Source organism: Delphinapterus leucas, chromosome 10 (assembly GCF_059928025.1).
Source record: "Delphinapterus leucas isolate spDelLeu-1000000601 "Yukka" chromosome 10, BTC_Dleu_Yukka2, whole genome shotgun sequence".
NCBI lineage: Eukaryota > Metazoa > Chordata > Mammalia > Artiodactyla > Monodontidae > Delphinapterus > Delphinapterus leucas.
Genome location: NC_143138.1, coordinates 103,765,472 through 103,776,281, shown reverse-complemented (window position 1 = coordinate 103,776,281; position 10,810 = coordinate 103,765,472). Strand labels below are relative to the sequence as shown.

The following is a 10,810-nucleotide window of genomic DNA, read 5'->3' as shown; positions in this document are numbered from 1 at the left end:
CTAGGAGAGCGGCTTTGTTTGTGCGTCCGGTCTTGCTGGGGAATTCGGTTGCTGCCTCTGTGGTCTCCGTGAAATCAGGGGACCTCGGGACAGACCTGTACACCCAGAGGGGCTGGAGGTGACCAGGCTGTGGAGGGAGCAGCCCTGCTAGCCCTAGCACAGCCGCGCTCTGACAGCTCCCCCGGGGCGCTGCACGCCTCTGGGTCTTCCTGCTTCTTACCCGAGACGGAGCGGAAGTGTCTCCTCGCGTTGGATCGTCCCTCTTGTGCAGGTTTTGCCTTCTGGAACCTTTCAAGGTGAGGACTCGGGTGAAAGCCCTGCGGACGTCTGATGACACGGTATGTCTGATGCCTCACTCACCTCCTCCCCCAAATCCTGGAGAGCCTGCCGTGCGGCTGCCAGGCCTGAAGAGCACGTCAGACGTGGTGTCTGGCGCGATGGGGCAGATGGACTCCAGTCAGCAGGTAAGGAAGAGCCGGGAGGAAGGATCGGTGCTGTGGGCCTGCGTTAGGGGGAGGTGACCCCCTAAAGGGGCTCCTCACAAGCGGGAGTGGGTACGGCTGAAGCAGAGCAGGCAGGCTGGGCTTGCAGGCTGAAAGGAAAGCTTTTTCTGCGCGTATGCAACACCTCACGTGTGCATTTTCACGCCAACCCATTGTCCGGTTGTCTGCGGTCACAGACTGGGCGTCAGCTCCAACGCCAACTACAGGAGTCCAAGCAGACCCCACAGGTTCGGCTCAGACGCCAGCCACAGCTCACCTGCGCCTCTGTCCAGCTGGGCTGCAAATAAGAGACTCCTACGCCCCGTCTCGGGTTCGGTAACTCGCTGTAACGGCTTCCCAGACCCAGGGCGAGTTTCTTTCCATTAACCGATTTATTACAAAGGCTATATTACAGGATGTGGATGAACAACCAGACGGAGAGTCCCGGGCACAGGAGCTTCGGTCCCCATGGAGAGCGGGGTGCATCACCATCCCAGTGTGGATGTGTCCTTGTCACCAGCCTGGAAGTCCTCTGAACCCCTTCAGTTCAGATTTTTGTGGAGGCTTCATTATGGCGTGCGTGCTGGTCGGATCATCAGCCTGGGTGATTAGATTAGCTCCTCCTCTAGCCCCTCTCCCCTCCCAGGAGGTCAGGGCCTGGGGCAAGTTCCAACCCTCTGATCACCTGGTTGGTTCCCCTGGCAACTAGGCCCTCTCCTTAGGGGCTTTCCAAAATTCACCTCCTTAACAAACTTAGGAGTGGTCAAAAGGGTCTTGTTAAGAATAACGAAGACATTCTTTTCACCTAAATTACTCCAGAGCTGTTTCTGGAGCGAGGGATAAAACCCAGATCTTACTACAAAAGACGCTTCTATCAGTGTCTCTTATCACTTAGGAAATTACAAAGGTATTTTTAGAGTCTGGCCAGGAGCTGGGATGAAGACCAGAATATATATTTCTTACTCTATCACAGTATCACACAGGTCCAGTAAGGCTCTGAGTCTGACTGCAGTACATGGCCCTGAGGCTTGTAAGCAGGAGACGAAGCTGGTCCCACGTGTTTTACAGGGAGGTCCTCTCCGGCCACAGGGAAGTGAGTGGAGAGAGTAATGGAGGGGCTGAATGGGAGCATGGGGTGTAGCCTAGAGATGGCGGTGGTCTGGACCAGGGGACGGGGACAGTGGACCTATTTTAGGTGTATTTTGCATCTCATGAATAAGAAGTACTGGGAGAAAAGCAGCCATGGGTGATGACCAGGCTTCTGGCCTGAGAGATAGGCTGAGGTCAGGGGAAAACCGGGAGCTTCATGTAGACGAGTTGGCTGGAAATGCGTTTGACGTCCCAGGAGAAACGGGAACTTCGCGGGCAGGTTTGAGTCTGGGCTGCTGAGTGGAGGTTTGAGCACGAGCTGTAGTGGTCCAACAGGTGTCCCCGTGGGGCTGGGTGTAATCACCCTGCAGAGAGCAGAGAGAGGCGATCGCCGCTGGAAGCTTGAGTGCCCGTCGTGTGAACCAGCAAAGGACACTTAGGAACGGGCAGGTGCTGGGGGAAACTAGAGGAGGGATTATTCTTGAAGCCAGGAAAGGGAAACCTTTCAAGAAGGTTGAGGTCAACTGGGACCCAGACAGCTTCAGGTCAGGTGAGACGACAGATCTGTCCCCTGTGCCGTGTTTCATCCAATGTCAGATGCCACCTGATACAAGAATCACCATTATTTTAATATGCTACTAAGGCAAAAATGCTAACATTTAGAAGGGCTGGATGCCGTCAAACCGTAAAACGTCCCAGTTTAGAGTTGTTGGAAATAGTTGTAAATGTGCCTCTTAAGTTGAAATCCGGTATCTGTGGTAACACGGAGGTTGACAGTGACCTTGACCAACAGTGTCAGTGCAGCGTGAGTAGAATAAAGGGGGTGGGAGTGGGTAAGGAAGCGGAAATTGTACGCGTAGAAACTTGAGAAGTCTCGTTCTGAAGGGGAGCGGTGAGATGGGGCAGCTGGCAAAGTGTACGGGATCGAGGGAAGGTTTTCCTTTGGTATATTTTAGGATTGAACAATTAAAAGTTTTTATTCATACAATAAGTTTATTAATGGATTAATCTGAAAGATAACTGTGACTGAAAAAATAAGATACCAGGAGGTGTGATATACAGGTAAAAACTTTTAAGTATACAGTTACTACATAACTGCTGTATGTGCGTTATAAAGACTATAAAATGTATGCTTGTGGACTTGTGTTATTTTAAGTAACAGGTTTATTGAGATATGGTTAAATAAGATGATTTAAAATGTACGGCTCAGTGGTTTTAGCACATCATCAAAATCAGTTTTGGGACATTTTTATTATCTCCCCACCAAACCCATAGCCGTTAACGTTCACTCCCCTTCCTTTTCTCCCACCCCTACCGCAGCCCTAGAAAACCACAAAATGTACTTTCTGTCTGTGTAGATTTGCCTGTTCTGGACATTTCATACACATGGCATCATATGATATACGGTGTTTTGCAACGGGCTTCTTAGCGTAATGTTTCTGAGGTTCATCCCTGTGGTAGCATATGTCAGTGCGTCATTTTTTATCACTGAGCAACGTTCCGTTTTAGGGATATGTCGCATTTCACTTATACACTCATCAATTGATGAGCACTTGACTGTTGTGAATGATGCTGCTGTGAACATCGCTGTAACAACTTGCTGTGTGGACGTGTGTTCTCTCCTCTTGGGTATGTCCCCAGGAGTGGAATTGCTGGGTCATATGGCAGCCCTGTGTTTCGCTGTGGAGGAACCACCGCACTGTCTTCCAGAGCAGCTGCACCATTTTGTTTTCCCAGCATCAGTGCCTGAGGGTTCGGTATGACACACATTGTCTTTTTGATTTTGCCCATCTTTAGTGCCTGTGAAGTGGTTTCTTACTTTGGTTTTGATTTGCATCTCCCTGATGGCTAATGAGGTTAAGCGTCTTTTCGTGTGCTTACTGGCCAGTTGTATACCTTTGCAGAAATGTCTATTCAGATTTTTGCCCGTTGTTTTTAATTGGGTTGTCTTTTTATTATCGAGTTATGAGTTATTTATGTAGTCTAGACACAAGTCTTTTATCAGATTTATGATTTCCAAGTATATTTTTTCCCATTCTGTGGGTTGTCTTCACTTCCTTGATGGTGTCCTTTGAAGCACAGTTTTTTCCATTTTTAAAGGAAGTTAATTAATTAATTAATTTTTGGCTGCATCAGGTCTTTGTTGCTGCGCATGGGCTTTCTCTGGTTGTGTCCAGTGGGGGCTACTCTTCGTTGTGGTGCACGGACTTCTCATTGCGGTAGCTTCTCTTGTTGTGGAGAACGGGCTCTAGGCGCACAGGCTTCAGTAGTTGTGGCGCACGGGCTTAGTTGCTCCACGGCATGTGGGATCTTCCCGGACCAGGGCTCGAAGCCGTGTCCCCTGCATTGGCAGGCGGATTCTTAACCACTGCGCCCCTGAGCTCCTATCTATATATCTTTTATGGCTTATGCTTTTGGTATCATTTCAAAAACGATTACATAATCCAAGGTCTTGAAGATATACCCCTATATTTTCTTCAAGTAGTTTTATAGTCTTATCTCTTAATTTAAGTCTTTGATCCGTTTGGAGTAAATTTTGCATGTGATGTGACATAGGGGGTGTAACTTTCTACACGGGGATGTACAGCTATCCCAGCACCATTTGTTGAAGAGACTCTTCTTTCTCCACTGGTTGCCTTGGCAATCATATGACCATAACTGTGAGGGTTTATTTCTGAACTCTCAATTTTATTCCAAGGATATGCTTATCTTTGTGCTGGTGCCAACTTTGTTTTTCTTTCTAAGATTGTTTCAGTCATTCTGGACCCTTTGAATTTACCTGTGAATTTTGAAATCAGCTTATCAGTTTCCACAAAGAAGCCACGAGGAATTCTGATGAGGACTGCATTGAGTCTGTAGATCAACTTGGGGATTACGATTTTAGCAATTTCATTCCTTCTCATGCATGAAATGGAATGTCCATCCACTTACACAGGTTTTCTTTCACGTCTTTCAGCAGTGTTTGTAGTTTCGTGTTTATTAGATTTATTTCTAAGTTGTAAGTGGGATTTTCTCACTCTGTTGCAGTTTGTATGTTTCCTATTTCTGCTATAGCAAATTACTATAAATTCAGTGGCGTAAAACAACACAAGTTTATTATCTTACGGTTTGGGAGGTCAGGAGTCTGAAATAGGTCTCACTGAGGTAAAATCAAGGTGTCAGCAGGGTTCTGGGTGAAAATTCCTTTACTTGCCGTTCCTGCTTCTAGAGGATCCCTGCGTTCCTTGGCCAGAAATTGCGTCACTCTGAGCTCGTCTTTTGTTGTCCTGTTTTTCCTTGACTCTGACTCTCCTTCCTCCCTCTTTCCATTGTAAGAACCCTCGTGATTACACTGGGCCCACCTAGATAATCCAGGATCATCTCCCATCCCATATCCTTAACTTAATCACATCTGCAAAGTCCCCTTTTCCACGTGAGGTCATGTATTCACAGGTGCTGGAGATTAGGGACATCTCTGGGGAGCCGTGATCCCGCTTACCACACAGTGTATAGAAATACATTTGATTTTCGTATATTGATCTTATATCCTGCTACCTTGCTGAGCTCATTTATTAGTTCCAATAGTGTTTTTAGTGGATGAAAACCTAGGATCGTCTGTGTACAAGATGATGTCATCTATGAATGAGGGTAGTTTTACTTCTTCCTTTCCACCCTTGGATGCCTTTTATTTCATTTTCTTGCCTACTTGTCTGGCTGGAACCTCGGTACAACATGGAATAGAAGTGGCAAGACTAGACAGCCTTGTCGTGTTCCTGGTCTTGGGGGAAAGCTTTGTCTTTCACCATTAAGCATGATGTTAGCAGTGGGGTAACATGCCCTTTTTCAGGTTGAGGAAGAATCCCTTCTGTTCTTAGTTTCTAGAGTGTTTTTGTCATGGAAGGGTGTTGAATTGTGTCAAATGCTTTTTTTCCATCTATTGAGCTGATCATGTGGGGTTTGGCCTTTATTCTATTGATAGGGTGAATTGGTTTTCAGATGTTACATGTTAACCTTGCATTCCTGAGGTAAATCTCACTGGCCATGGTATAAGACTCTTTTTATATGTTGCTGGATTTGGTTTGCTAATACTTTGTAGAGTGTTTTTGTATCTATGTTCATAAGAGATAATTGGTCTGTGATTTTTTTCCTTGTAACGTCTATGTCTGGTTTTGGTATCTGGGTAATACTGGCCTCATAGAATGAGTTTGGAAGTGTTCCCTGTACTTCTAATTTTTGGAAGAGTTTATGAAGAATTGGTATTAATTTTTCTTTTAATGTTTGGTGTTCATTTTTATGTGGTGGTATATCTCATTTCCCTTATGCCTTTTGTGTTCGGTTAATAAATGACCTATATTACTTCACAATATTTAAAGCAACTTTTTAAATGATTAGATTTAGTACTTCAGTCTAATGGGTATGATGTATGATGTGAAATCTGGATCTAACGTTATATTTTCAGATTAATTGACATAACACTGTTGAATGAATATCTGTTCTCCACCATGTTGAAAAGCTTCCTCTGTAAAACATTTTCATGTGTACAGTGGTCTGTTTCTGACCTCTCTTTCATTTCATTGTTCATGCATCTATTCCAGATTCAGTACCACAATATTTTAATTTCTGTATGTGTTTTGTTCAAAATTTCTATTACTCTTGAGTATTTTCTCTTCAAGATGATTTTTTTTAATAAATTTATTTATTTATATTTATATTTGGCTGCGTTGGGTCTTCGTTGCGGTGCGCAGGCTTCTCATTGCAGTGGCTTCTCTTGCTGCGGAGCATGGGCTCTAGGCACGCGGGCTTCAGTAGTTGTGGCATGAGGGCTCAGTAGTTGTGGCACACGGGCTTAGTTGCCCCGCGGCACGTGGGATCTTCCTGGACCAGGGCTCGCATCCACGTGTTCTGCGTCGGCAGGCCGATTCTTAACCACTGCGCCACCAGGGAAGCCCTCGGGGTGAATTTTTAAATCAGCTTGTCAAATTCCACAAAACATTCTACTGGGGGTTTTTGTTGGCATTCCATTGCATTTGTTGATTACTCTGGGGAAGAAGTAACATCTTTACAACACTGAATCTTCCCATTCGGGGACAAGATACATTTCCCCCTTTGTCCTGGTGTTATATGAAGCTTTAGCGTTTTCTTCATTTAGACTTTATACCTCTATTTGGTTTATTCTTGGCTTTCAGTAGTGGTTGTGGATGAGATCTTTTTTCCTACTATATTTTCTAATTGGTTATTGATGATGTATTAAAAAGTTATTGATTTCTATGTTATTTTATATCCAGAAATCTTCCTCAAATCGTACTAGTTTTCAATTAGTCTGTCAGTTGATGGTCTTGAATTTTCTAGGTATGCTTGCAAATAATTAGTTTTACCAAATTTTCTCCCAAATTTTTATCTCATTTTATTCCTCTATCAAGCCTATTGCATTGTTTGTTACAGAATATTCAGTATTTGTGGTGGTAATGATAGTCCTTTTCTTGTTCCTCACTTAAATGGGGATGCTTCTAATGTTTCTTCACTAAGTACGATGATTGCTGTACGTTTTTAGGAGATACTCTTTACTGAATTAAGGAAGTTTTCCTTCCCTTCTATTTCTTGTTTGCTTCTAAAGTTTTTGTTTGTCCCTTTTATCAGGAGTAGAGGCTGTTTCATTGCATGCCAATGGTGGGGGGGGCATCTCCAGAGATTAGTTATTTATTGGCCTTGCTGCCAGGCATGTGGGGTCTAGTTCCCTGACCAGGGATCGAACCCGTGCCCTGTGCAGTGGAAGTGTGGAGTCCTAACCAATGCAACTCCAGGGAATTCCCTCCTGAGATTTTAAAAAAACTGATCCTCTTAATGCTGAGAAATGAGTGAGTAGCTTTTTCTTTTTTTTTTTTTATTGGAGTATAGTTGTTTTACAATATTGTGTTAGTTTATACTGTACAGAAAAGTGAATCAGCTATACGCCTACATATATCTCCTCTTTTTTGGATTTCCTTCTCATTTAGGTCACCACAGAGCATTGAGTAGAACTCCCTGTTCTGTACAGTAGGTTCTCATTACTTATCTATTTTATACATACTATCAATAGTGTATATATGTCAATTCCAATATCCCAATTCATCCCCCCCATTCCCACACCGCGCTTTCCCCCTTAGTATCCATATGTTTCTTCTCTACGTCTCTGTCCATTTCCGCTTTGTATATAAGATGGTCTATACCAATGTTTTCAGATTCCACATATATACGTTAATATACCGTATTTGTTTTTCTTTTTCTGACTTACTCCACTCTGTATGATAGTCTCTGTGTCCATCCATGTCTCTACAAATGACCCAATTTCATTTCTTTTTATGGCTGAGTAATATTCCATTGTATATATGTACCACATCCTCTTTATCCACTCCTCTGTCGATGGACACTTAGGTTGCTTCCATGACCTGGCTATTGTAAATAGTGCTGCAGTGAACATTGTGGTACATGACTCTTTCTGAATTATGGTTTTCTCAGGGTATATGCCCAGTAGTGGGATTGCAGGGTCATATGGTAATTCTGTTTTTAGTTTTTTAAGGAATCTTATGTTCTCCATAGTGGCTGTATCAATGTACATTCCCAGCAACAATGCATGAGGGTTCCCTTCTCTCCACACCCTCTCCAGCATTTATTGTTTGTAGGTTTTTTGATGATGGCCATTCTGACCCATGTGAGGTGATACCTCACTGTAGTTTTGATTTGCATTTCTCTGATAATTAGTGATGTTGAGCATCTTTTCATGTGTTTGTTGGCCATCTGTATGTCTTCTTTGGAGAAACGTCTGTTTAGGTTAGGGTTCTAACACTCAATCAATCTTGCATCCCTAGGGTAAGCCCCACTTAATCATGGCATATTAACGTATTTAATACATTGCAGCAATCACCTTGCTCATATATTTTTGTGAAAGTTGCATCTGTGTTTAGTAAGATTGGCTTAGGGTTTTTTTTTCTATTTGTGTTATTCCAACTTCAGAAAGTGAATTGGGAGGCTTTCTAACTTTGTTCAGGAGGAGTTTGTTTCTTGAAGGTTTGACAGAATGCATTCACTCCAAGGAGCGATCTGTCTTCTTTAAGAGGAGAATTTTTAAATTATCTTTTTATCTTTCCCCATTGTTGGTTGTTTAGCTTTTCTATTGCTTGAATCAGTAATTTGTGTTTTCCTTAAAAGTATCCATTTCAATTAGACTTTAAATTTTGTATTGATATGCGTCAAGTTTTGCTTATAATTTTAAAATCGTCTTGTTTGTAGTTTTTTTCCCTTTTTCATTCCTAATGGTATTCACTTATGTCCTTTTCTGGATGCTAAAGATTTGTGTGCTCTATTCATCTTTCTCAGGCTTTTAGCAGTCAGTTCTACTGGGGTTTTGTTATTTCAACGATAGAAACTTACTGATTCCTCTGTGTAGGTGTGTGTTAAAGCCTCTTAAGTTGAATACTTACTTCGCTTACTTTTACTGCCTGTCTTCTAATAAATGTGTTTGTGGCTATAAACCCTCCTCTGTGAACTGTTGGCTGCACCCCACGGATTTTGATACGCAACGTTCTCAATGTCATTAATTTATAAACAAAGTAACATTTATCTTGTGATTTACCCCGCAACCCTAGAGTTATTTAGAAAGGCATGCGTTTCTGGCTGTGGTTAATGAGCCCTGCGTCCACCGGCGCGGCCTAGGGACTAACCCCTCATGTAAGTTGAGGACCCGCGCTGCGATAGGGCCCGGGGCGCGCAGGTGGGCGACCGCTTCCGCGCCGGGTCCGCGCGTAATCTCGCGAGCGCGGCCTTCAGCGCCGGGGCCACGCCCCTCCTCCACGATCCGGGCTCCAGGTGGACGCGGGCCTGAGAGGCGCGAGGTCTGAGGTGCGAGGTGCGAGGCGCGAGGCGCCGGCGACGCGGCCCCGCCCCCGGCCTCCGCGGCGCTGATTGGCCGGTGGAGGGCGGAGGGGCGGTGCGAGCGACGGCCGCGCAGACCAATGGGCGTGCGCGCGCCGCCGCCGCCGCCGCCCGCGCGGCCCTGAGGAGCCCAGGCGGCTGCGGAGCGGCGACGCGGCACCATGGGCAGGCTGCTGAGGGCCCCGGGGCAGACTCCGCTGCTGCCGCTGCCGCTGCCACTTCCACTGCTGCCGCTGCCGCTGCTGCTGCTGCTGGCCGGAGGTGAGCGGGCGGCGGCGGGCGCGCGCTGGGCAGCACCGCGCCAACAAAGGGCTAGGCGGTCTCGGCTGGCGGCGGGGCGGGGCGGCCGCCCGCGGTCCGGGCGCTGCCGACGGCGCGGGGCGGGGGCCCGCGGTGCGTGTCCGGGTGACAGAGGGCCGCGGGGCCCCGCACTGTGGTGACGGCCGCGGGGGGCGAGCGCGGTGCCGGCACGTGCGCGGAGGTGACGGCAGGTGTGAAGGTGCGGGGGGAGGGGCGCGGGGGGACAGGCCACGGCCACGGAGCGGCGTGTGCGGGGCGGGTCGCACGAGGACGTGTCCTGGCAGCGCGGCGAGCCCTCCGGGGCGGGGGTATCGTTGGGGGGGTGTGCCCGCGCGTACGGTCCCGCCCGCCCCCCGGGTGCCTGCGTTGGCTCCCATCCTGCGGACTCGGCCCGCGGCGCTCCCCGTGCAGTCAACCCGCGGGCCCGTGGTGCACACGTGTGTGTGTGTGTGTGTGTGTGTTTGGGTCCCAGCCGGCGGGGGGGTGGGTCTCTGCTTGATGGTGACAGCAGAGCGGCCACTGCCCTGGGCCGTGGTGCAAAATCCCGGGGAAGGGCCACTGCCCCTGAGCGCGTCCCTGCGCCCAGCTCAGCGAGGGGACGCCTTCTGCACCATCAGTCCAGGATGAGTAAGGACACAGGTGGTGTGCATGAGAAATGGCATCCGTGTTTGTCTTAGTCGCTGCCCCACCTCTGTCCTTGCATACCTTAAGTCCTCTATGGAAGAAGGTGAGGCTCACCAAATAAGTACTACTTGTCCATTCTTTCTCTGTGTGGCAGCCACCCCAGAACTGGCCAACGAAGTGAGTCAGGACCATGCCCAGCTGTTACGGTGCCTCTTCCTGGCTAGCCACAGATCACTGTGGGCAGCTTGGCTCCGTCTACCCCCTCTCCCGCCTCCGCCCCTGGGGCGCGCTCTCCATGTGCCTGTGATCACCCCTGTGCTTGGGTGGCATGTGTCCAGCAGCGTGTCTCGCTTGCACACCGTAGTGTGGGCACCCTGCAAGGACACACAGACATGCAAGCGTGTGTGTGTGGTAGGGTGGTGGTGCTG

General features: G+C 47.3%; 1 protein-coding gene across 3 annotated transcripts in view; it reads left to right on the top strand.

Annotated features, from left to right (window-relative positions):
• The first annotated feature begins 7 nt into the window (after window positions 1-7).
• Window positions 8-10,810, top strand: part of PODXL2 (podocalyxin like 2) — a 41,454-nt gene continuing 30,651 nt past the window's right edge. The window contains exons 1-2 of one of the 3 annotated variants that reach the window (XM_022562576.3): window positions 8-813; window positions 898-1,086. In XM_022562576.3, coding sequence (XP_022418284.2) covers window positions 951-1,086 — 136 coding nt within the window. In that variant the 5' untranslated portion in view covers window positions 8-813; window positions 898-950. The other 2 variants (XM_089919832.1, XM_022562578.3) reach the window with 2 other exon arrangements.